Source organism: Odontesthes bonariensis, chromosome 13 (genome assembly GCF_027942865.1).
Source record: "Odontesthes bonariensis isolate fOdoBon6 chromosome 13, fOdoBon6.hap1, whole genome shotgun sequence".
Taxonomy (NCBI): Eukaryota; Metazoa; Chordata; class Actinopteri; order Atheriniformes; family Atherinopsidae; genus Odontesthes; species Odontesthes bonariensis.
Window position 1 is genome coordinate 17026156 of NC_134518.1, and position 27261 is coordinate 17053416.

Below are 27261 nucleotides of genomic sequence, written 5' to 3' on the forward strand. Positions count from 1 at the left end.
TGCTTCTGTGTGTGTCTAATTCCCATTCAGTAGGCAGATACACATGTCACACAGTTTGCTTGGTATCAATTTTGGAGAAAAACTCAGAGCATTCAAAATAGGTTACGTAACCTCGTCTTTTCTCTTCCAGAGGCTCATCATTATTCATGAACATTCATTCCAAACATGCATCTGTGTGCAGCTCTCAGAGGAACTTATTGTTCAGGAAATTACCAGTTGGGCCAACCAGCAGCACATTATAGGCAACCTGATGGTTGAAGATTGTCGAAAAAAAAATACAATTCCGGGTTTAAAACAATAAGGTATAAATCAGGAAAAATAATGGCGCTGTTTCTTCAGTGATGAAAAGTGTGTCAGAAGTGATTAAGGTGACACTGAATCCCATCTAGAGGCCAGATCACGACTCCTGTTAAACCATGAATATAATTTGCGTGGCGCACAAAACCGAGAAATGTCACTAGTCCCCGAGAGGGGTTTAAGAGTTTGCTGAAGGCTCTGTCTCCTTCTCTCTCTCACACACACACACACACACACACAAGCATGTAGCACCAGCTGAATGCTGTTATGTCATACTCATTTTTTGTCACAGTTAGGGTGTTTGTCACCATGTTTTAGCCATAGTCTTGAAACAGAGTATAGCACAATTGAAAGAATACCAGCAGCAGAAACATTTGACTGTGAATTCATTTATTTCCACTGTATTACTGTATGTTGGATGACAGAATGCAACAGTAGGATTACTGGTTCTTTGCAGTTTTACATTCTTTTTTTCCTGCCACCATGCTACCTTTTATTTCCAAAAACAGGATACATTTCTGCAACTTTGGCACTCACATAAATCCCATTAATGAAACGAAAAAGACCGCAAATCCAGACAAGTTAAAGAGGACACATGTGGAATGGAGCGTAATGGAAGGAAAGGAGGAGGAAATTTAAGCCATTACTTCACTCTATTGTCATGGGGAATGTGACATCAGTGACAAGTAAGGTGAATGAGCTTGGAGCGCTGACAAGGACATTGTCAATGCAGTACCGTACCTCTGAACAAGAAACGGCTGCAGGGACATATTCCAGACTCTCTGCAATGTTCTCATACAACACCTGATGACAAAGCGTGCAGACAGAGCAGCATGGGAAAAAAGAGGAGGGACTGAAGCGCTGGTTCACAACAGATGGCTAATCCTTGAGATGTTACTTTGAAGGAGTGTCTCTCCACCCAATTTATTGAACTGTTTGCCATAAACATAGAGTTCACCTGGGTTACCGGCTGATGCTGACAGTTGGTGGAGATTTCTGCCACATCTTTTTCACGCCTACACTTTTCAATAGTTTGTCAACTTATTTTTATTTTAGTTCTATTTTGTTACTTATTTATTTGCTTATATTTGCCAATATTTGATACTGCAATAACATAGTGAGTAAAGTATGCAAATTAATGTAATTAATGGGAGTGACACATTACTGTAAAACGACTTTTGGTTTTGTTTCGTAACAAGTAATCTAACCAATTATATTTTCAAAGACAGTAGCTTTGAAAGACAGAGTTTTTGACTATGTACAAACGTCCCTTTTCATCACTGTAGTGAGTAGCAGTTTATTAATCCATGCCTGAAAACAACCTGTGGACAGTTGTACGTTTACATTGTGTTACATACATTGTACAGTGTTGTGGTCTATGGTCAAAGACGATGGCGGTGGGCCCAAAAGCAGACTAGCCCAAGGCTAACTAATGATGAACCAAAAAGTCCTTATTAAGTCAAACCAAGAGAGTTGTTGAACAGGTTATCCAAAATTAACAAAAAAAAAAACCTTGGAGGAATAGACAGACGATCTGGCAAATGACTCAGGAAACCGAAGAGCTATAATTACCGGGAACGGTTGATGAGTAAACTGACCACGTTGAGTGATAAATTAAAAACAGGTGTGAACAGAGTCCAATGGACTTGATCAAGACAACCGAGGACATCTAGGGGTATTGATGAGAGTAGAGTAATGTAAACTAAACAAAGAGCTGAAAGTGATGAGAAAGCAAACTGAACATATGTGGAATACAAACTCAAGAGAAACATGAAACATGAACAAAAGTACATACTGACTAAAACACATGATGACAGTAAACTAAAGACTTCTAACACAGGGGCCTGAAAACTAAAACAGAATAAAATCAAACAAAATACCAGAACTCAAACACAACTGAAACAAAATGCCAAACAGAGACTAAACCAAGAAGTACCAAAGCTGAGGATAGAACAAAAAAACAATTCAGTGATGATAATCAGATAAGCTAAGTGTAACCTAAGAGAATAAAAGGGAAATCAGAAACTAGAATACCAAAAACCCATAAACTAAAATCGGTGTAAATTTTAGATGTCTAAATCTAGCCATGTATGTTGGAGCCTAACCATGTATTTCCTAACTACTGAGGGTAAGGATTTGCTGCATGTGGAGAGGTAGAAAAGAGAAGTGCCAACTATTTACATAATTACATGGCCAGTGTTAATATCATAACATTGTGACGGAAGAGGAAAAGGTCATCTGTCGCGATTTTGCAATGGAAAACAGAGGATAGAGAATGTAGTTATTGGACAATTTTAGCACAAGAATATTGACAATTATTGATGCGTATTTTGCTGTGGACCAATGTACACATTTGAGATTGTGTGGTCTCAAGCCACCCCTCTCTTCTTTATATATTTTCAGTAAAACTGGAAATAGGAGCTGGGTCTCACTGAAACATGCAAACATAAATAAAGTGGATAAACAAGTTATAAAGTCAGCTTTATTAACTTTATAAGGTAAAAACAGAGTTTGAACACGTTTAACAAGCTTGAAAGTCATTATTTGGCATGACCACCTTTATTCTTCAACACAGCCTGAACCCGCTTAGAAGGCTTTCTTGTCATTTCTTTAAGGAATCTTCAGGAGTAGTTCTCCAGGCTTCTGGAAGGATATTCCAAAGCTCTTCTTCGGACGTTGGCTGCCATTGTTCCCTTCTCTGTCAAGACGATCCCACACTGCCTCAGTTATGTTGAGGTCCGTAGCTTCATTGCTTTACTAGATTGTTTCCCCACTGTATTTTACAGTTCATATGAAATATAATGATTAGTGACTGTAAGAAATAGTAAATGTAGAATAATCAATTGACCTGTCCGGCATTCAAAGTGTGGACACACATACAGGGCAGCTCAGTGTCCTTCAACTTGTCCTACACAAATCAAAGTGTCTGCTTTCACCCTAATTTCAGTTTCTCAAACTGGACCTCTTGTAACTTAAATGCTGACGGCCTAGATGTTGATTTTTCAGCCAGAAAAACAGAGGCAAATGATAAACAGCACTGTTGTATAGATTTAATCAGTGTAACTTTTGAGGCTAAGCTTTGGTTCAGCTGCTTGCAGGTTGAAAACAGCAGTAATCTCTCCGATAGTGGACTTTGATGGTCCGCAGGCAGACCGACTCTGTGTGAGTGACTAATTAACTGCACCCGTATTTGGAAATCAGTCTTTCTTTGGGGTAGAAGCGTGGCTGCGATCTAACATCACAGTCAAATTCAGACCTAATTACCCAGGCTTCAGATTCTGCAGGATTATTTTTCAGTTTGTTGCCATGGCAATCGAGTTCATCCCACAGTGGTGTTTCCAGAGTGCGGTGAAAGATTAGATGGGGATGTCAGACATCTGTGTCAAATCCTTCTCCAGCTCATTTCATCCGTTTGTCATGTGCTCGGATGACAGATGACAGCCCAGGACTCGTAGAGGAAGTCAGTGCTCTGCAGACCCATGATGAGCTTCAAGCTCATGTTCCTAACCCTCCTCCTTTTCTCACCTCACGGCACCCTAGCCTGAGGTAATAAGGCCTTTGAGGTAAATACCATTTGTTTCGTGGCTTTCCTATGATGGCTGAATAATGACCTGAAGAATGTGGCTAAATTAGAGTCTGAGGCCTGATGGGAGTAATCTCGCCTTTCTTTCTAAACTGTGACACAGGCCAATGGAGATTAATGAGAGTGCAAGAGTCTTAACACTTTCACTGCTTTAAAAGAAAAATCATCTGCTCGGCTTTGTGATGTTTACACTTTTACAGCCACCAGCAGCCAATTTATGGCCCTGTTTGATTTCAGATTACAGAGGGTCCTTTAATCAGGATTATAAAAACGTTTAAATCCGGAGTCTAATCCTTCCTCTCAGTTTACCACCTCATCAGAAAAGTAAATGTTTTACTTAACCAACTTATTGTTTTACACTGTCTGCTCTGAGATGACAGACTACCAGCTCCTTGTTACAGAGGAGAGTCATAAATGCACATTTTGAGGTTTAAAACTTATTTAATTTTTAAAGTTGAAAAATCCAATACCTGTTCTCTCTTGTTTGGGATTCCTTGGCCCTAAATCTAAATGTATTAAATCTGCAGTACAGCCGGCCTGTAATACCCACCGTGTGTGTTTCATATCTGGAAATGTCCCTCACACCGAGAAAAGATCCTTTATCGTTATTATCTATGTGAGAGGCCATAAGAAATATAGGTAACAGTACAATGTAGGTAATACTGTCAAGATAAAGGGTTTAAAACACATTATATTCTCACCAGAGCGTGCTCAAAGAGAGGTTGAGTTTCTCTTTGTGCTAAGTGCCTTAACATGGATAATGTAATGATCTGGTGCTGCAGAAGGAAATCTGATTTGAGCTGAATTTAACTGGTGAATCTTTCAAACCATTCCTGTCTTTTCTGTAAGTACATATAATCTGAATGAAGGCCCATCTCCCCACTTCAAACTGGCCTAAATTAGCATCAAATACATGTGATATTCTGTTCCAATCATCAGTGTCTCAACTCAATCATCAAGTACTACACATTCAAACTGAACTAAATATATGAGCACCCTGCATTATCTTTCCAAACTAAACTATATCTTTGACAGTTCTCAATTAAATGAAAGTAACAAAGACATGTAAAACATGTAATGCCACGTTGAAGCCATTTTTCCCATGTTGTTGGTGTTCTCGAGTCGACTTGCTTTCATAACCTCAACCCTGCAATGTACAATGAAGTTCTATGCATGTTTTTATTTTCAGAACAACCTGAATTTGTACACGGTAGTCATGTCACAATAATCTAGAAGGACTCACGTGACCAAAAAGATGGAAACAGAAGAAGTAAAGAACAAACTCAATGGAAATTCAGTCCTACAGAATATCATCAGAATAACACAGAATCTTAACAATCAGGGGAAAAAACAATCTAACAACACACATCAAAAGTTATGTAAATCTTTACCATGAAAAAAACTTAACTTTTCAATTATTTGATCAATTTATTACTTCATATATTTATTATTTTTTCAGTTATCATTATTTTATTTTTTTCTGTTCATTGCCCTGGGCTTCAAACTAAATGCTTGTGAGTGTGATCCTGCAGCCAGTTCTGCGAGTCTCTGTCTCTTCCTGGGTCCTGGTTTAGGTGATAGCATCACTTGGTCTGAAAACAATGATGGCTAGGTCTGAGACACATTCTTTTTACAACGTGACCATAACCTTCGTGGATTCTATTTTTTACCCTTCACATGCAGTTGCCCTCATGACCACTAGAGGTTGCATATTCTTCAGATGTCATTTTAGGCCTACATGAACAAATGCTGCATCGGGTCGTATTTGGGTGGAGGACAAACTTGTGTATAAAATACACAGTAAAAGCACAGCTTATGGAAATATCATGAATTTTAGAGGACATGAATGCTTCAACTAGATCAGCAACCGATGACCAGACGCCAAATAAAGCTTGAAGTCAATAAACTAACTAGGACACCCTTGTGACCTCGTTAAAGTCAGATTGAAAATTTTATTCTCCAAGCTTTGCTTCTTTTTATCCAAAGTGAGCTAAAAATTTCCATTGTTATTTTGACCTCAGAAGTATTATCTGACATCAGAGACAGACTACTTTCTACTAGCCTATAAGAAGCACCTCGAAAAATCCTGAGCACAATGCATGCGTGCATTGTCAAGCCTGGTGTGCTTTAAGTAATCTGAGTGGATCTATGTAGTGCACTGTTGATAATCATGGAGGAATTGTAGCAGGCCAACTGATGTGGACGCAACATGTCCACCATCTGCGTGCAAAGTTTAATCCATGGAAAGATTAATCTGGTGCTGCAACATGAGTGGGGGACATGCATAATGGACTCCAATTTGTAGAAATAGCGCATAATACCACATCCTGCAGCCCTGCAATGGAAGGTTACAATGAGAGATAGAAGAGAGTGAAATAAGTGTTTTTGTTGAGTGTTGCTTAAAAATGGATGTATCTGGCATAAATGGCTTCTGTTGTAAAGGGCTGAAACTCCCATTCCTTAAAAAAACAGATTATGTCCGAATATAGTTTGGATCCTTCTCAAAAGAAGTGTGAAATAGTGGGAGAGAATTTTCCTGGCTGAGGGTTGGCGTGCCACATAAGTGTCACCTCCAAGCTATGATGATTCATTAGCTCAAAAATGAAGCCCAAATGTTTAATTACAGAGAATTTAGCACTTTCTGCGTAAAGACCAACTCTCCAACTTTTTATTTCTTTTTTTTTTTGTTTGCTGTATCAGTTCGGTGCTCACACAAGGCATGAATTTGTTTTGATTAAAACTGAACCCGCTCCATCACCCCAAAGTCAACTTAAATAGTGGGATTATTTTCCTTAAACTGCAGTAGCTTTGTAATTAATTCAGAGAGGGGCTTCTCCCCAGGCCCTCATTAAACGGCATGAGAGAAATTAACAGCCGAGGAAGTCTTTATCTCGTTATATACTAAAAAGGGAGAGACATAAGGAAAAGTGCTCTGAAGCTATTTGAGGATGTTTTATAAAGCAGCAACACCTCGAGATACGGTAAGGGCATGCAATTTTAATTGTGCAGCACTGGGAAAATGTTGGAAGGAATTAAGACAATGTACCCCCGCTGATTATTTAATCAGCCGACACATGAGCTGAGTACAGCACATTTTGACAGCACAAAATCTGGTTTCGTAACATCCTGCAAAATCAATCATACAAGTCAGAGTATAAAAACTTCTCATCATTATTTAATGAATCCTAACATACTGGCTTTATTTTAGACGAGTAATTCCTTGTCTATTCTCCCGTAACACATCATAATCGTTTACCCGTCCTGCTGTGTTCATTGTCTGATATCACGCCTTGCAGACAATCAGGGGTTATTTTCCAGATTTATGACTCAGTGTCCCATGGTACTTTATCCCCTGCAATACACTCTTGCAGTCCTCTTTTGATTTATAATAGCCGCTGCCCTGCAGCACACAGCACGGTTTGCTGCTCCATGCTGTGGTATAGTAGCAACGCTGATCAGTAGCCCTTGGAGGTGATTTATGAGCAATGGCGTTTCCGGTCAGAATGCCTTAATTGAGCCTGTATATTCACCAGAGCAGTCCTTGAGAAGGGGATAAGGTAATGAGGGGGAAAATGACAAGGGGAAGACACTTGAGTTGTAAATCAGCCTTCTTCTTACATCTGCCAAAAGGGAGGCTTTAAAAAGCAGTACACCTTCACCAATGCTGCAGAGCTTCAAGATCACTCGACCGACCTCAACACAAAGCAGTGAGGTGATACCTCTTCATTTGTTTTTTTCTTTCATTCGTCCCGCACCAGTGAATTATTTGATACAGGGACAGACCAGGGAAGCTTCAGTAGGCAGGCACTTTGATCACTCTTTGCTCTGTCGGTCTTCGCCAAGGACCACTGGATATTTTGCCTCATTAGGAGCTTTGCAGCTGGACTCAGAACCATGTTTTGTGCAGTGCAGGAGGCTGACTCAAGCCTCCTGCACTCGAGCCTGTGTAGAGCCACATAGATTATACAGATAACAGCTGTAATGCTGACAGCGGATGTCTGAAGGGAATGATCGTGTGTAGATTGTTGGACCTCCGTCCTGGCGCCAGAACAAAGAGCTGAGGGAGGAGACAGGACGCCGAGGAAGAGCAAAAGTAGACTCACCATGGACTCAGTGGCTGCTGAAGTCAGCACTATTGACTGACACCTGTCACTGCAGTATATGTGTGTCCATGCATTTGTGCGCGTGCTCATGCAGTGATGAGACCAGCACATACAGGCTTAAAGGCCTAATCTGACAGAAGACCCTTAAGTCCCCGGTCTTCAAATGTGAATTCATAAATAACGGAAAACTCTAAGTTCCTCTTGCAATAAATCTTACCATCCAGGATATTATTATATTGACTTTAGTTCAACACGGTGGTGTGGTGATTAGCACCGTTGCCTCACACCAAGAGAGTTCCTGGTACAGGGTTCCTCTGTATGCATGGGTTCTCTCTGAGTTCTTTGGCTTCCTCCCACTATCCAAAAAAAACATGCATATTACTTTGATTGGTGTCTCTAAATTGATCAGTTGTGCCAGACTAGTTGGATAGCTTCTTGCAGGACATTTCTTTCGCAAAAAATTGAAATATGTTGGAAGTGTTTGTGATTTTTGTCATTCACATCTGATCAGCTGCAGGACATATTGCCCAGTCACTTTTCATGCAATGATGCATTTGATTTCTTTGAAAATTTTACGATTGGAGTCATTTTGGATGTGCTCATACGTGGCCCCCTTCTGAGTGTCTGTTAACTTTCACTCTCGCATCAGAATTCTATCCTGATTCTTCAAACTGAGAGCACTTTGGCTGCTGCCTTGTGCAGGTAAGACACCAAATTATAACTTCACACAACCCACACTTAAAAAGATGTTGTGTCTTTAAAGTATCTTCAAACAACATCTTCCCTCACGTGCTTTAGTTCTGTGATTTTACTCAGGGAGATTTGGCCATCATTACAATTGTATAAAGGAAACTGGATTTTTGCTTGTGGTGCACTAAAATCAATAGTCTTTTTTCAGAGTCAGTCCCACTTATTTTGAAAAATCTTTTCACTAAAATGTTGTTCCAAAGAAACGATTTTGCTGATCTGATTATTTCGTCATGGAAACGGACGCTGTTTTTTAGAAAGAGACATCGACATCTCGTAGGCATTTTTTGGATATAATTTTATAGGGCAAAGAGTCCTGTGCCGTACTGTGGCAAGATTTATTTTTTAAAACAAATCAAATTAAGCATGTTTCTGTGTCATGTTGTGAGTCGTACCCATCAGTTTTGGTTTCTTCTTGCAATGATTTTGAAAAGGAAATGTTTCAGAACAAGCAAAACATGCAGCAAATGATGATGTGGATGTGTGTTTTACTTGCAGAAATAATCTATAATGGTGAAGTGGGAATTGGTCTAAAGCAGAGTGAGGCATGCATAGACTGCACTTCCTGTAAATGGACCTTTTAAACCACAAAGTGGTTTGTAGTTCTGGTCTTTTATTCACACACTCAAAGAGCAAAGGTGGTGTGTTCGTGCCTTCACCTTTCACTTGAAAAGTAGTACATCCCCGTGTTTTACTGGGGTTTATAGAAATGCAGTCTCACATTCGAGTGTTTAATGACTACACTGACTTGAAAAACTACATAGAAGGAAAAATAAAAGGCTCAAAAGTTGTTGAATTATGACTCTTTCTGTTGTACAACATTGTTATATGCCTGTGTCTGCCTGTCAAAAATTGTAACATGCCCACATTCTGCTTTGCAATAATTTTCTTATTTAATTAATTTCTTAATTATTACATTTCCAGAAGTGTTATATGTCTGCTTTTTCAGGCAACACGCAAGGAAAAAAATGTTACCATCTCATTATTTCTGGATCTTTATTGTGGCATGTGGCTAAAGTTCCTATTAAACATTTTCTTGCGAGACGAGGCTATAATGATAACACCCACCTTCATTTAGTCACTCCCTTGCCTGGATTCATATGAAATGTGCTCAATTGGTGTTTCCACAAATTTGATTTGGCAGAATCAGGCCAGACTGAGACTCCAAATGTTCTCCAAAGCTGTAAATTGGCTCCCATTTCTTTAATTATGTTCCTGTTGGTTACATGTGAATGTCCACGCTGTGTGTATGTTTACCATCACATCTCACAGAGCATTGTAGCTTGAAAAGTCTAATTGGCCATTAAAAGTAACAACTAAAAAATCAAGTAAATTTATTTTTCTTAACAATAATAAATGGCATGTCATGGGTAGGAAAACAGAACCTCAGAGTGGCGATACTAAAATAAACGCTTGGCAGGGACTGAGCTATCTCTTTCAAGAAAATAATTGAGAATATTTCTGCTGCAAGATTTCCATAGAGAACAGAAGCATCTGATCATCATCTGAATTTTTATCATGAAAGTTCACACTACTCTGTGGCATAAGCTTGGGAATTCCCTTTTCCGGGCATCACGATGGAGAGATATGCAAAAGACAGAGAAATCAACCTCTGTAAAAACATCTGAAGTATACCAGTTGTAAGGAAACATTTCCACCCACTTCCCAAGTACTTCTAAAACTTCTGAGATGTCAGTCATCTAAAATTAGATGAGTGAGCAGAAAGACATGTTAGTCCTGGATATCTATGGAAATGTGCTGCACAGAACAAGACCTCTCTCAGTGAGCGTTTCAAAAGGAGATAAAGTGCATAATTCATCTCGCAATTCCAGCTGTCAAGTTTGTCAGAAATGATCCTCTACCTGCTTTCATGAATAGTTCAAGACATCCTCCGTGTTGCGCTAATTCCATCACTCATTACCTTGGATTTGCAACATAACGGAAAAGTGATTTACAGTCTCTTCCGAACCTCATGATATGCAGAGCCTAATCCTTATAGTCATAGCATGAAAAATGAAATCCTGTTCGCCTGGTTTTACATCATGCTTCTATTATTTCACGTCTGAATTACAGTCTTTTCTCGTTGCCTAATATCAGATAATCGGAGCAATTTTCCCCCTCTTGAATCCACACTTGCAGGCTTTGCAGTAATTTCCTAATACAAGGGCTGTAATCACGCCGTCAGACCTGTCTCGCACTAAAGAAAGCTTCTGCGTGCAATGCAAGACCTGCAGGCAACCCTGCCAAATAATTGAGGGCAGTGAGAGGTGGCAGCAATGCTTTTTGATTGAAGATTTAATGTCACTCTCCATCCTTGAGGAGGATGTCAGTTATCGACTGCTTATAAAGACTACGGGGCCCAAGCCAGGATCTGAGGCTATTGATCTGAAAAGAAAGTGGAGTGTTAAAACCGATGTGTCCAGGTTCTTCTGTGGGATGGGTCAGCAAGGTCATCTGGGCAAGGCCATGCCAGGCCAGGCTGCGCGATGATGTTGTGTATATTTGATTTGCAAAAACAAATTAATTGATTTTCAGCCGAGGTATTAGGATACAGAGAGTGTGAGGCAAAAATGTCATTCAAAGCGGATCTATTTTTCAAAGACGAGGGAAAGGAGGATTGGATTTCAAACTGAGAGGTTTCATGCTGTTTTCCTGTTGGATGGTGGCTGAGAGGAAGAGATACGCATCCAGGTGCAGAGAGTAGAAGAGGAAATAGGACCTGAATATCCCTGACAAATTCATTATGTTATGCTGTCCTTCCAGGTTTTTGCCAGCTTATTCTTTGCTTGTCAGGTATAGTGCAGACTAGAGTATAATGCACTTTTTTATAAGTTTCTGTAAAGCCTATTAACAGTCTTATAAAAATAATAAATAGAGGTTTTAAAGCCCTGAGATTTTTTTTTAATGCATGACAGACATTCTTTTCAGTTTGCCAATATGCAACAGCTGACAACGGTGGAGGCCCAGGGGGAAGAAACTATATGTCTCACTCTTTTAATTAGGTTATCGTTACATGCATTTCTGTGTATGGAACGAAATGACCGAGCCCTGACACAGCTTTTTCCTTGGAACTTGTGCTAGAGGACACTCGTTGCCCCCAGGAGAGAAGCAGGTCTTCATCTATCATCACACAAGCTGTTTTTGGGGTTGCAGTGATACAGTGCCCGATCCGGGCTCCTTACAGATGCAATGTGGGAACGCTGCAGATATCTGTGAGCTAAATATAGTGCTCCCTGTGCTATGGTTCTCTTCCCCTTTCCTTGAGATTCTCTCAAGAGGATGAAGCACATAATAAAATGTCAACAAAAGGGGATCCATTTCCCTTCTTCAATGAAGTGAAGGGTGGGCTGGCTATGGGCGCAGGCAACCTGGTTTAAATTACTGCTCAGTCAAGCATCTGTATGTGGAATATGACACATTTCTAACTTGAGAAATATTGTAATTTTGAACTGTCAAAAGGACATTCCACATTCATGGCTCTACTGAAAATATCAACTTTTGATTGACCAAAATGAGGATGACATGTAATCAGCCGCAGACTAGACATTCTGTTATAAAAGTCAGCATCCTCAGATGTTGTTTTCACATTTTTAAACAGATTCACAGATGTGCAATGAGGATAGTGAAAGCTCGTAGCCCTGTGCAGGACCAAAACAAATAATGTTGGCTTATCCAAAACCCATCAGTGAATCATAAATAGCTGAGCAGGAGAAATGAAAATGAGTTACACATGCAAAAAGTAAAGATTAGATTTTATCCATGACAAGAGAGAGCATGACAACATAATCATCAGCCTACATTAAGTTCCCTCTTTGAGATTTCATAGCAGGCAGATTGTTCCAGATGTGCTTCTGCAGAAGCACAAAGAAACAAGACTGACTGAAAACACAGTGGACAGTCAAGGAAACTGCACGCAGCATACAAAATACACAAATGTTCAGTCGTGCCATCCGCTAAACTACAGTTCTGAAAAGTGTCAGCAGGTGCTTTGGACTAATGAGCTGAAAATTACAATATTTGAATCTCATAGAATGCATTTCACAGCAGAGGGGCAGGAGAATAGTAAAAGAATAATGGTAAAAGTGAATGAGGTGGACCTTGCAGATGTGCAAATGTAGATGTTCTTTTCTTAGAACAGAGGAGTCCTCTGAAAGCTGAGAAGCACCAGCAGATTCTTGTCCATCACATTGTACCCGATTGGTCTCAAAGTCATTAGGCAGCATGACAACAACCCCAAAAATACAACAGGAGTCATAGAAAGCCATCTCCTGACAGAAGTGAAAGTTATGATATTTTTGGTCTCGATTGGGCTCTGATCTCCACACCATCGAGTCAATCTGAGACAAAACCAAGAGACCAAGGAAACTGATATAAAGTTTTTTTGTTTGTCTTTGAGTATCGAGTTTTTCTTCCAGCTTTTGTTCACTTGTTCTTTTGTAGATTGTTTTTGTTCTGTTGGTCATGATTTCTTGCCTCTCTTGAGTTTTATACGGCAATGTTTACAGTTTGTTTCTTAGATTTCGTCAGTGATTTACAACAAGCCCTCCAACTGAAACAGTCACATAAGTTATTTGTTCATGCCTCTTGATACTGTTCCGTAAACTAATGTCCCTACAAGCGGCACAAGGGAAACGCTCCTCATATAAGTATTTCTACATACTGACGTTACTGTCAAGTATATTGTTTAACAAGCCACAATGTGCAGAGGAGCAAGGCGGGATGGGTAGATGGAGCAGTTAAATGCTGCACTTTTAACAATGTACATTTAGAAAACAATCATGGTTTGAGCTAAAATACATTCTTTTTACAAAGTGACCGTCACCGTCATAGATGCCCTTTCACAAGTTGCCATGATTTCATGTAAACACAACAAATTACGAAGAAACTTTTGTCATTTCCTGGTTGGCTTTAGGCCGTATCAATTCTTAGATCAAGATAAGGGCTAAAATATATTTCACAATGGGACATGGACAACATGGACGCCCTTTTTATCCTGCACATGCAGTTGCTCCCACAAGCAACTTGAGCGTTAATTACTGGCTGTATCTGCCGACATGCACATACATCCCACGGGTATGTTTTGGGGACGAGAACAATCTAAAAAAAAAAACATAGTACCCCACAAATCGTAGTTAGCCACCAATATACTGTTTTTTTATAAGTGTCACTAGGTTACAGCAGAAAGCTGGTAAACAAGACACGCATACTTTTACTTGATTTTTTTTTAAGACTTTGGAAAATAAGACCCAACCTTATTTTCTAAAGCACTATGCACACTTCACCTAGTTTAATGCAGCTGTCCAAACCACATGGAACTCAAATGTTCAACTTGCTCCTGAATATACGATGAAACCGACTGAAGCTTCTGGGGAACAAATTGGAGATTTCTGGCTCATTAGGGCAGAACACAGAACAGTGCCATGTAGAGATAAAAATCTGTTCTCTTCACAGGATGTCAAATACTGCTGTTTTACCAAAACACAGATCATTCCGTCATGTTAAGTAATACATCACATTGTAGAAAAAAGAAGTATTTTGTTCAAAGGGAACTGTGAACTGTGTGGGGAAAAACAGAATAACTGTTCATCACCCCACATTAAGCTGAATAGCAAGATTATCGTTCAGTCAGTGCAGCTCGTTTGAGTTCCAATCTAAAAAGAAAAGAGCGCTTGCTAAACAGCTTACATGTTTTCTCAGAGTAATTAATTGTATTGTTATTGGTGTGACTTGAGAGGTTAAGAGGTTACCACAAATTAATAGTGTTGGAAAAAGAGAGGGCTTTTCCGGTTTCTCGGTTTCACGTGACTCACGCCCCAAGTTCCTGTGTTACAGAGAAGCTTATGAGGTTAGTTTTAAATTTCACAAGAAGGTCCACTTTATCAATAGAATTCTATCTCATTTATTTACTTTTTTTGCACACATACAGTCAATGATTAGATCGATATTCATTCGCATTATATATTCTACCTACACAAAATTGTCTAACCAACACCTAATGACAAAATTAGACAAAAAGTTCTACCATGGCAAACAGATCTAGGCAGTGCTCCCCTCAAAACAGTAGCCCCCCCCCCCTCATAACACCATATTTACCCAACTGACAACAGTGAATTGAAATTTTGTCCGATATTGCATAATTATGCTAAGGGTGAAATGACATGCAGTGGTGTTACCAAAGCGTACTTAACGCATATGTGTTATCGGTGAAGAATAGTGATATTCCGTTGCTAACACACAGCACCATCTGGGTACATCCATTTTATAAACAGCTATTGTGGACGACTGCACATACAATGTGTGATAGGTTGGTGAACTTCAATGATGTTTCCCCTGAGGTTGCTTTGTTGTCAGTAAAGTTATAACCTGTAGTATGCCTGTCTCACCTCGCAAAAGTGAGAACAGCAAGTTTGATGTAAGCCTCAGCCTGATTGACACGTGTGCATATTGTACACAATGCTGTGCAACCTTTACAAATCAATAACTCACACTGCTTTGTACGTTGTGTGTTTCGTTATTCATTCTGGCAGGACAGTATTTTTCTCCGGTACAGTATGTGTCATAGAGGGTCAATGTATTGCCTATGCAGTTTAATTATCTTTACTGATGGTGACATGATACAACAGTAGCGTCTCTCATTCTCTCCTCTTTCCTTTCTCTTCTTCACGCAAATGTTTATTGAGGGTACTTTCGTAGGAGCTCTGATTGCCACATGTACTTCCTCTGTGGAAAGCGATCGGGAATCCTAATACGCCGGAATTCCTGGATACATTTCTCCAGCTCCTGTTCTGGAGTCATCTTCTCCTTGTTTGCTTTCCTCTTTGCCGCCTCTCGTTCCCGCATGCCGAAGGTTCTCACGCGGAGCATGTCTGTCTTGCGGCGCATCTCTGCATGCTGCAGCATGTGGCCTGGCCCTTTGGGCACAGGACGGTCCAAAGACTGGATGTTGGACTGTCGGCTCACGGGGCCACAGATGACGGTTCCTTGAGGGGAGCTGGCCTCTGACTGGGTCTCAGAGCAGGAAGTGGAGAGGTCATTGTAGGAAGTGCCGCTCTCTCCCTCGCGCTCACTTTTGTGGCTCTTGCAGCAGCAGTCACAGTGAGAAGACGACCAGCGAGAGGGCCCACCTTGAAAAAACACATACAAACATATTTGTCAGTTGTTTTGACCACATGTGACAAGTTTTCAATTACAGCACTTTCATGCAGAAAACCTTTAACATATTATGTCCCAGCTGTCTTTATAGTGATAGATTTCTACATTAATCGAGATAAACAGTTCTAGTGCTCAGGCAAATGCTGACAAATGCCCCCACGGTAGGTTCAATGTCATATAAGAAAATTTTATCCAACATCTGATGACTATTTGTATAGGTATTTAAAGGTCTGATCTGTAGAACATGTGAATTCTTTGACATTTAATTACTTATCCAAAAGAATTGGTGGGCTGTGCATATTGCTTCCTCTGATAAGGAGAACCCCAGAGCTCAGTGCTGCTCACTGCAGCTTGCTGAAAGACCTTTCCCATTTCCCAAGGCTAAGCTTGTCTCAGACTCAAAGCAATGTGCTTTGCTATCGCAGTTTCTAATTAGACCTGTAACCTGATTCCCAAGACAGCAAAGTATTGGTTTTGTGTTTTGGATCAGTCTGTCAAAAAATGTGTTTGTATTTTTTTGTGGCATTCAGGGAGGCAACTAGGAAGAAAAGGCAGGTAGAGAAAAGGCTTTATTCACCTTGGCTAGTGAGAGAATAGTTGAGTGGATGCGTGTATGTTCATGCTTTAGTTGTATCAAATTTAGTTGTTGTACTGAAGTTTGGACAAGCACCTACTAGCAGAAGATTTTAGATTTTAGTTTTATTCTCTCACCATGCACCTTCTTCATGTTTCATCTCACCCCCTCCTACACAGCTAATTATGGACGAGAATTACTGTACAGTACTGCCTGCTGGCTTGTGAAGTGTTCAAGTAAAGACACAGATGCTCTCTCTCGGTTCCAAAAATAACTATGATCTCTGATCTCATTTAGAGCTGCTAACAGGTAGAAATGTGCGTTGTTGAAAACGGCTGAGCCTGCTGTATGTAAACAGCAGCATAGGAGAAACAAAATAATGGACACATACTCTACAAACCTCCAAATGGTTTTCTCTAATGTGATATTACAGACTCAATAGCAGGGATATCTCATGGGGAACAATGATTTGTCCATTGCCTCCCTCCAGCACATGCGCCAATTTAAACTGAACAGAGTTCAACAGGGATTTTAACCTCTCTGCACAGACTGTAATAATGACCTTATCTGTGGTGCAATGATTGCATTGAGCTGATACTGTGAGAGTGGCTAACAGCTTTTTAATGGATAATCCATGAGTAAAGAGGCCAATCAGCACACCAATTTCCCTCCGCAGAAAATGAATCTCGCTGCATCCAGCAGACGGGGCTGCACCATGAAAATGGATGTAGGCGCTTTAGTGGGCAGGATCAAGAGGAGGAGGCTGAGCATTGTTTCTAAATGGATGGATGCTGTAGTCCAGAGGGGCGACACGATTAGGAAGCTTGCCAACACCCAGTAATAGCAACACAAAATTTTCAGGCCACTCTGGAGAATGAATTATCATAAAGCAACTGACTGCCTGAGAAGTTCCTGAGTTTTCATTTTGTTTTATACGATTCATCATTAAAAGAGCGTGAGTATGTCGGTTATTTTTGTGTTTGTGCAAGTTCAGACGAAAAATAGAGGAAAGGAGCAACATATTAGTTTACAGTTATATTAAGTACCTCAAGATCAAGCATTTTCACCAAAATCTCATGCCTTCGTCTCCTTTTTAGAACTGTTAGCTATTTAGTTGTAGGAAAAGCCAGGTGATGCATATATGAAACCTTTTGAAAATGCTCTGACTTCTCTAACTATTTTACAACAATCAGCTTGTCTAGGCAGCTGCCTAGTATTCTGGAAATTTTGATGCCCACAGAGCAGGAGAAGGTTACCAGAAAATATGAAAGCATTTACAGGTTTCATGGTTTATAATGTAATGATTAATTAGCAAATATAGACAAACTTGGAGGAAATTTTGATTTCTTCCTCACCACCAAAAGCCTTTTCGCAAATAAAGTGCTTAACAAGCCTGTGGAATTCTGAAATTAACATTGAACATCTCTCCAACTAGGGTGGATCGATCAGGCTTTGGTCAACTGAAGGTAGAGTTCTCTGACAAACTCAGATACAAGGAAGGGATATTTAACTGGTAGAGAAGAATGGACTTGATTAAACACCGTCAGAAAGCAAACACCACACTGTCTGTAAAAGAGCTGAGGATGTAAAGAGGATTGCTTTTGCAGCTACAACAGGATAATGATGCTAAACACACACACTCAAAATACACAATGGACTCAAGAGGTACAAGCTGACACAGTCCCTCACAGTGCTCTGACATAAACACCATCAAAAAGCTGTGGACAGGCCTCTGAGGGGCAGTGAACTGGGAGCGCTTTGCCAAAAGGAAATCCACCAAACAAGGACTCAAAGAGCCTTAGCTGCTGCAGAAAGAGGTTACAGGATGCGATCACTCAAGAAGAAGGTGTTGCTGTACTTAGATTAACCATGCAAGATGCCAAAATGTGTTCCTTTACATGTAAAATGTAATTTATATGATAAATGTTAAATCAAATCTATAAGGAAGTGTCTGATTTGATGTCGCCTTCAAATCCAAGACTGGAAAAAACTCTGAGAGCCTAGCCAGGATGCACAGTCATTCTCTGCTACATTTAAACAAGTGGGTGTGTATAATACACTTTAGTATCTTTTCAGGGAAGCTATTGATTGTAATGTGTTTTTCTCCGCTCTATACAGCCTGCCGAAGAGATCATGTTCCAACCACATTAAAATCTGAGGATGGGCTTCAGACCTAGACTTAGGCTGTGTCTACACTTCTCATGAATAACACAGAGAGATGGAGTTGAGTTCTTCATGGAGGCATGCAAGCATCCACAAACTCCCTCTAACGACAGAGGTTTGTCCTCGTGCCTGACAATGATAAGTTTCGTGGAGAGTCTATTGCGTGTAGATTTGAAAGGCTTTAAATGGCAGGAAAGTAGGACACGATGGGGACTGAAGGCAGAGTCTTATAAAACCAGATGTAAAATGTCAGGAGTTTTTTTTTTTTTTTTGCCCAACATGATTGTTTTTATTTCAATTTAATTTTTTTCTATTCTATTGCTTATAAATGGTCTCATCAAAGGTATTTGAGGTTGAGCTTCAGTCATTTAATCTCAGAGAGGTTGACCTGAAGCAGTCAGCTTTTCAAATTTTAAACTTCAGCAGCAGTGTCCTCAATCAAAATGAATGAAAACCACATTTGAAATCAAATCAACATTTTACATTCCAGTTGTCTCAATCTGACAAATTAATAGAGTTGAATTTCTGACGTGGCTTTATTCCCTTTCATTACTGTCTGTTATTTGCCCAAACAGACGAACCCTGTGAGACTCAGCATCTTGAAACTATTCAGGTGCTGCATGGCTCAGGTGCAATAACATTTTCGGGGCAAGACTTTGGATGTGAAACAAACAAAACAGGGAGAATCACCTGAATCCTTTAGCCTTTGTTTTTAGGTGAAAAAAAATCAATGTGTATAAAAGGTAAAAGCAGGTTAATTCTGCATATACGTATATGAGGAAAGTAGAGATGTTCTGATCATTGACAATCATATTGTCATGGTCTTATATCCAGTTACGGCAATGTTTTTTAATCTTCCAATGCCTGAAGAGTAGCATAGTTTGCATGCTTGTTAGCTCGCAAATTAGGCCAGTGTGTCCTTGCAGCAGAAAAAGGGCTTGTCTTGCAAAGGCAGTGACTGTCCTTATGGAAAGAGGGAAATCAAAGATAGCCTTATTTGCTGTAAAATTATCACTTCAGCATTTTCTTTCTGGCCTATCTGATGGCCATGCTCTTGTGTATAATAACGCCTACAACATCTGCATGTATTTGAATTTGTCAATAGTGATTTCCTTCACCCAAGCCTGCTCTCCTGAAACACCTCTCATTGGGAGAATTGATAATAAAGAGCCAGAGAAAAATATGTCACAGTAACATGTGGATTCCCAGTAAGCATTAAACGACCCAAATTCAAGGTTACTGAGCATGTAGACTCTCATAGACAGGCCTGGCTCACATTAGCTGCTCTACATGACAGAAGTGACAGCTTCACTGGCTGATTGTTAACGACATGCGGGTGCTGTCCCCTCTCAAGTCAGAGGGTCGCTGTCCGCTGAGTGTCACCCTGGCAGAGAGATGAACAAGCAGTGCAGGCAGATTGTCTATATCAGCCTCTCCCCTGACCCAGAGCCACACCTTTCCTCTACACAAGTCCTGATTAAGCAAATTGGAGCTGAGAAAAGGAAAAGTGTCTGAGATATCTAAATAGGTATTGTCATCCTCTAAATGATGCCTCATGAGGCTGGAGAGAAGAGGTAAAGAGGAGCAGCCAGTCTGATCCCTTGTTACATTGTTAAGGAGACACATCTTAGTAAGTGCAAGTACCAAATAGTCTATTTATTCTTAGGGACAAACTATAAACTTTACAACATATTCACATAATTTCATGAACTATTGGAAAAAAAAAAAGCCATAATCTGCAAAGGTCACATCCTGCATACCAACACAGGGAATCCCCCTGTCTACAGAAAACACTCAGCTGCCTGCAGTGTGAGGAAATTCACATCCAAGTAGCCATTAACTGTCTCTGAAGGGATCATTAAGGTGTTAGATGTCAGACAGGAAGAACTGTTATACCTGTTCTCCAGCGGCTTCACGGTGCAGAAATAGCTGAACCAGGGGCACAAATAACTTGCAGAGTTTAATTAGTGGCCATACACTCCCAATATCTAAATGTGTGTGTTTCAAAAGAACAGGCAGGGGGTTTATGTTCACATTCTTATCATACCCTGAGTTTTCATAACAAACCAATGAGCATGCAAAGAAAGTGTGAGATGTTTAGTGTAAGATATCTCTTGAATGAAATGGGATTTATTTCATCTCATGCAATAACACGATCATAATCACAGCTTTTAATATATTATTGTCCTATTAGAAGCAATTGAGGAGATGATGCATTTTAATCCATGTATGTATATGTTTACATAGCAAAACTAAGTCAAATAAATTGTTACCTTGAAAGCTTTGCTATACAACAGAGTGCTGCTTCAAAAAAAAATATAAATTCTAAAAACTATTTTTCTTATAAGAGTTCCTCCCAAGCAGGACCAGATTGCCTCCTCAGACTGAAGTCGTGCACAAAAGTCCTGCGACCATTACCAGGAAGAAATTGGCACATGCACATACACCTCTCCTCACTTCAGACCATTTTTTTTGCCCAGGTGCTCTTATAGACATTAATGACTTATTCATGAAAACCCCATCCATTTTTTGTAGGCACTGTCAATTCAAACTCCAACCAGGCTCTGAGGGTGCTCGGTGACGGCTCAATCTCTGCCTCCATTACACCCAAGCAATTGATTACTTTCCTTGTCTCTCCATTCCGCTTTGTGGCCATTGTTCAGTAGCTATTATGGCCACAGATCAAATCATTTCCAGCCAAAATGAAGGCTGCACAGTCATATTCACTGACACACCTGGAATATGTAATCATTCTCTGTCTTTACTGTACATGTCTCCCATTTTCACAGGGCACTGGCTCTGTGGGGGAGTGGGAGAAATGACGTTGCCTCCGGTGTTTCAACTCCCAGTGCTCAATGTTGATTTCCTCTGCTGCTGTGATGTGAAAGCTATAAGTTCAAAGCATATCGTGATGTTATTTTATCTAAGATGACAGCTAGCTGTAAACCAATGAACCGAGTTGAAGTTCTCCAGCTGTACAATGTGAGTTACGGTCTTAAAAATAGGTTACAGTCACAATCTTGTCTCTTGTATTGAGACGAGGAAAAATATGAGTTCTCAGACTGCATTTAATTGAGTCTATCCCCAGAGATAATTAACAAGAACGAGACCAGTCCTAATCAGCAGCTGGAAGGTTGCAATTGTTCATGTCTACAGCAATAACATTGTCACTGCCTGCCAATAAAATATTAAACATCATGTTACACATTTTGGATTCCTGCTTGACAGACAACTCAACAGGACCTCTTAGACTAAATCACTTCTGTCAGATAAAGGATGAAATGAATAAGAATGTTATTGCTGGGTATGTTTAAGTCAATATTTACAATATGCTCTGATTGATCATTTTACAGACTCACTATTCCAATTCATCTTTTACAGTTTGAGTCTAACTATGTAAATGTGTAAATTCGAATTTAACATCTCAGATTTTCTTTTGCCTTTTAATTCTTACTCCTGACTCTTGAATCTCACAAACTAAATTTGCGTACATACTGGTTCATGACTGGTGTATACTGGTGTGTTAATGTCATAGCAATATCGGTCTTTCAGCTGCTTCAGTTGCTGTTTTTCTGGGGGAGAGTGGATGCTCAACAGAAATGTTTAATAGAAACAAGTTGGATATTTGAGCACTCTTCTTTGGCAGAGTTGATAGAGTTCCATTTCAATATTTGGTTTCCTGCCATGAACTCAACTTTTAAGTAGACATATGCAGCAGTGGGAGGTAAAGTAGCTGTCACTCAATTCGGAGGTTGTTGTTTTGATACCCGACTTCCACTCTCAGCATTTTTAAAGATCCTTGGGTAAGATCAGAAACCACACATTTCCCCTCATTGTGTTCCTCACTTGTAAGTCGCCTTGGGTGTCTGCCAAATTAACGTAAGGTATGTTTCTGATAAGGTTGAAGTCAGGACCTTGGAAAAAGCTTTATGTCAAACTGCTAAATCTATTCCACACCCGGCTTTTAGGTTATAGGGGTTTTGTCCCGTTGAGGTTTTGAGGATCTAACAGATCATTTGAGGTTATGATGAAGAATTTCTGAACTGGTCTACCTTCTGCTTTATTTCAGCCACTGGGCAATCTAACAGATTCACTGGCAGCAAAACACACCCAGAATATGTTGTGACCACCACTATGCCCAGCAGTGAAAACAGTGATTTTGGGATTGAATGCCTCACTTTTATTCATCCAAACAAACCTCAGATCATTGTGAACAAGCAACTAAATCTTTTTCTCAACTGACCATTAAACTGTCCTCCAGAAGTCTTTCCCTTTGTCCATGTGATCTGTGAGGTTTAAAACAGATTTTTGAAAAGGAGCTTCTTCCTTTGACAACAGCCTACCAGTCCGTGGGGATGTAAAACCGACTGAACTGAGTGTCCTTTTGCTAAAAATATTGTTTGTCCCAGTGTGCAGAGAGATTAAGATTTTGACAAGGCGGGTAAGGGCGATTATAACTCAGAGTTGAGTTTAACTGAGGAAATAAGCCCCCCGAAAGTCAGGATTACGACATTACGTATTGCGAATATCTACTGTGAGCATTTTCAGGGCTGTCCATATGAACGATAAGAGCGAGAAGAGTTGAAGAATAAAGTGATGCATTTAGAAAGAAGAGCAACATGGATGATGTTGTAAGGACATCGCAGGCTGGAAGAAAGTCTCTCAGCTTGCTTACAGCTCTCAATTGCTCTTTTTACACTCTCATCTAACCCTAAAATTTTATCTCCATATGAGCCAGTGCTTTGATGCATGAAGGGATTTAAAAGAAAGCAGTGAAATGTTAAGCTTGAGACAACAAACAGAAACTAAGGCCATCTGTCTTGTGAAAGATGTGTATTTGTCCACTTGCATTCTTTGTTCAGGTTCACTTGCTCTAGGCCAGCCAGTGCCCCACATTCAGAACCAGGTTACAGTATTAGTTTTGAAAGTGGATTCGGGCGGCTGTGCTGCTATGAAGCAGCAACTGTGACGGCTGTCTGCTTTTGATGTATCTATCCATCATCCTGACAAGACCTCTGTCTGCTCATGCTTGCAATATATACTGGTTTCCTTTCATCCTCACCTCGTCTGCTCTCTGCTAATGAAAAGCCGGTCTTTCCCACTGTGTCCATGTCTTGTCACCCTCTAATTCCACCATCCTCCTCTTCCGTTTCCTCACACTCGATGAACTTTCCTGTCTGATCCTTACTTTAATCTATTTTTGCTCCCGCTCCCTCTTGCTTCTTTCTGCCTCAGTTCTTTCTCCCCATGGCCAGGTCTCATGCAACTTTTACTCTCCCATCCCTCCTCCTCGGCGGCTCTCTCCTCCATCTGCTCGCCTTCACTTCTTTTCAGCTTGCTTCCTTACATTCCCTCTATCTTTTGCCTCCCCCCTCTGCGCTCCTCACACTAATGCAGCTTCTTTCCTCTCATAATGGATAGTGTACTGTGCCACCTTCTCGTTCTCCTCCCACTGCCCCATGACTGTGTCCTAGGGTGGAGTCTGTTAATGAGGAAGGAGGTGAACACCTATACCATATGCTGTGCTCAAGACCATTGAGTGCCTCCCGGAGATCCAACTAGGCTAGGGGCTTTTTGGGGTCAAGGCAAACCTCTCGCAATAATTACCCTGCATTAATGACAATATTAGACAATCATTACCATATGTCATGTTTTCCTCAGCACCTCCACTTCTCACAAACCTATTGGGCTCTTCTCAGCTTTTCTAAAGGGAGCTCTTCAGAATAATGAACAAAGCGCTTTATAATTGGCCATATGGTCCAAATCTCCCCTCTGCAAAGGAGTGAGCCATATTTACAGCTAATTAAGCGAACAACCCTTGTTTCCAAGTACAGCTGATTCAAGAGCATGCGGGAGCGTTCATGGTTTTTTTTTCTTCCTTTTTTTTCAGTCTTACTGCCCACTTGTGCTATATTATTCATAACCCGACTGCTGGCATAATGTGAGCAGTAAACCGTGTTTACACATGACGCGTGTGCGCTTGAAGTGTTCCAGCATTGTGACTCAACTCCCCGGGGGGCTGTGGGCAAGTATGCCTCTCAGCTCGGACTCTCAACATAAGTCTGAAGTCAGCCCTGCCTGAAAGGGATGGTTTAGATGGGATGTAAAGAGGGAGGGGAACTTGTGTCTTCTTATTTTTCCTTTCACTAGTTTACATTTGTTGTTCTTTGTGTTTGACTTGGTTGTTGTGTGAATTATTGTTACTTCCGGAAGTCTAAAAGCCTCCTACACCATTTGTAATAAAATTAAAAAGTGGGGGAAAAAAATCTTCACTCACGGTAGAAGATGTACTGCGCGTAATTGGACCAGACCCTGTCATCCGTGTAATGACCCACGGAGGACGCAGTCATGGACGTATTGCAGGCCACAATGTGAAAGCCGCACTCTGACAGCATGTCGAAAGCCCTCTCCAGGTGTCTGAACTTGAGGTAAAACCTGCAGGTGTATCGGTCCGGGGGTCTGTCCGTTTCCCTGTTCTCGTTCAGGGCGTCACCAAACACCTCTTTCGCTAAGCCAATCCTGCTGCTGATGAAGATTCTTGGTAACTTTTTGGCCTTGGGATCACTGTGACTTTCTCTGCCTCCCGCGGCGCAAGCGCCCCTGAACGTGACCGTGATGTAGCCATACCTCCTGTCCAAGGAGTAAGAGGGGTAAAACCTCTGGTCACTCCCTTGCGACGCATCGTCGAAATCACTGTAATACGAGTCATCTGGTAAGAGTTTTGACTCCTCTGCAGACAAAAGTTTGGAAAATTCTGGCAGCTGGAAGTATTCTGCTTCTCTTTTCAACCTTCCTCTCTCTGGGAAGTGGTCAGGGAGGACAACTTGCTTGTCTCTGAGGTAATCCAACACATATCGAAACAAAAATCCATCTCTGTCAATAAAATAGCGTCCCCTGAGATCCCGGGACAAGTCATTTGAAGACCCCTTCTTGTTTGAGAATAGCTTCCCAAGTAAGGAATTTGGAAAGCTTGTCAATGTGGCATGACGAGTGTAATACACCTGCCCACCCACGTTTAGCTCAATAACGTCCGTTGGAGGATTTTGCACTAATCCCTGCTCTTTAGCAGGTTGTGTTTTGCAGTTTTCGCTCAATGCCATCTTCTTTCCAGCTCCTGCACAAAATCCGAGTTGCGATCACGAAGCGCAAACGTCCCAGAAGTTCAGCATGTGCGGCGCAGCTGCATGGTGCCGACGCGCTCAGAGCAGAAGCATTCAAGCTGCAGTGCTCGCATCCACTGTCTCATGGCAGAACAATCCGAAGGTGTGTCTACAACATCGTCTTTAACCTCATGCGTAAATGTGCCTGTCCATGGCGCATCCCTTTTTAACCGAATCGATGATCACAACCAGCATCATGTTACACACATCCACTGCGATGGGTCGTTAGTGTGACTTCAAAGAAGTGGGATGCAATCCTCGCTCGACTCTTTCACTTCCTACCATAAAAAGAAGAGTAAAAAAAAATCTGCTCAAGTTTTCTGTGGGAAGCTTTTTGCGCCCGGCTTTTAATTAAATCACATGAGTCTAAGATCTTTAAAAAAAAATTTAAAAAATGTGAACGCGTGTCAAATTCTACTACTGAGCTTCGTTCTTGACTGCTGGGATGCTGAAACAAGCTCCAAGGTTGCTCACAGAGAAGAGGATGGAAGCGGGACTCCTGCGCGCTCCCATCTCTCCAAACGGCAGAAGGGTTTAAGATAATGCTGCTCCGAGCTGTGTCACTGAGAAAGAGAGAGAGAGAAAAATTTCATCCCGTGAAGTAATGTCTTACATCATCTTAAAGGAAAATGTTATTTTTAGCAGACTGGTCGGGGTGCATCTGTGCAGTTGTTCCATGATATTCTGCGCTGGCCATTGGCGGCGTGCAGCTGGCGATGAGGATTCAGGGCAGATGCAGTTTTAACATCCCAGCGCAGCAGATTTTAATCCCTCCCTCCGATTCTTCACAGAGGCTTTGTGCGTCCATATTTAACGCTTTTAGCTGACGCGCGTATCCCGAGAGACGAGTGAAAGGTTAGGCGACAGTGTCCTGCTCAAAAACTGATCCGCTGTGATAACTACACACGATCACAGCTGGTGACAGCATTAACTCCGATTCCATCCTGTGTCACTTTTAAAAAAAATCAATGAAGGAAACAATAATAAGACAGGCAGTTGCGCTCCTTTGAACCTTCGGGCAACAATGCCACTTCTTTCACCCAGAACACAGTGACTGGATATGAAAACTGATCCCTTAAACATCGATTTTGACTTAAACTAGTAGATTTTTATTTCGGAACTGCAGACACTTCACCGATTATCACATCACATTCACTCTCTGGTAAATGCTTCTGTATGAGACCCTTTGCGTTTACTCATTCGGCATCAAATGCATGCAGGTTTTCCTGCAGTTTCGTGAGCTACAAACTCACTATCATTACAGAAATATCTTATTCTAGATTATATAGGAGGGGAGGCAGGGGTTGGGGACTTAGTGCTCAGGGCCTGCTCAGTGAATTTGTCATAGAGTCAGCAGTATACACACGTGGGAGGCCAGCTGCTGCAGAGTGTAAAATCCACTTTGGATGAAGTGAAATGCAAAGCTGAAGTCAAGGATTGACAATTCCTGTCATCATTCCCATATGCAGTTTCATGTGGGTT

The 27261-nt window shown here is 40.9% G+C and overlaps 1 protein-coding gene across 1 annotated transcript; it reads right to left on the reverse strand.

Annotated features, from left to right (window-relative positions):
• Positions 1–14782: 14782 nt before the first annotated feature.
• kctd16a (potassium channel tetramerization domain containing 16a) lies at positions 14783–26494 on the reverse strand. The gene is made up of 2 exons (XM_075480608.1): positions 24897–26494; positions 14783–15854 (listed from the first exon to the last, which is right to left on the reverse strand). Exons 1-2 carry the CDS (start codon positions 25717–25719, stop codon positions 15403–15405), a joined length of 1275 nt encoding a protein of 424 aa, XP_075336723.1. The 5' UTR covers positions 25720–26494; the 3' UTR covers positions 14783–15402.
• Between the last annotated feature and the right edge of the window lie 767 nt (positions 26495–27261).

What these genes read in the sequence shown, in the direction of transcription:
- kctd16a (XM_075480608.1), bottom strand. Translation starts at nt 25,719, where the DNA reads ATGGCATTGAGCGAAAACTGCAAAACACAACCTGCTAAAGAGCAGGGA. An exon ending in CGCGCAGTACATCTTCTACC is followed by an intron (nt 15,855 to 24,896) that starts GTGAGTGAAGAT and finishes TGTTTTTTCAAG; the next exon opens with GTGGGCCCTCTCGCTGGTCG.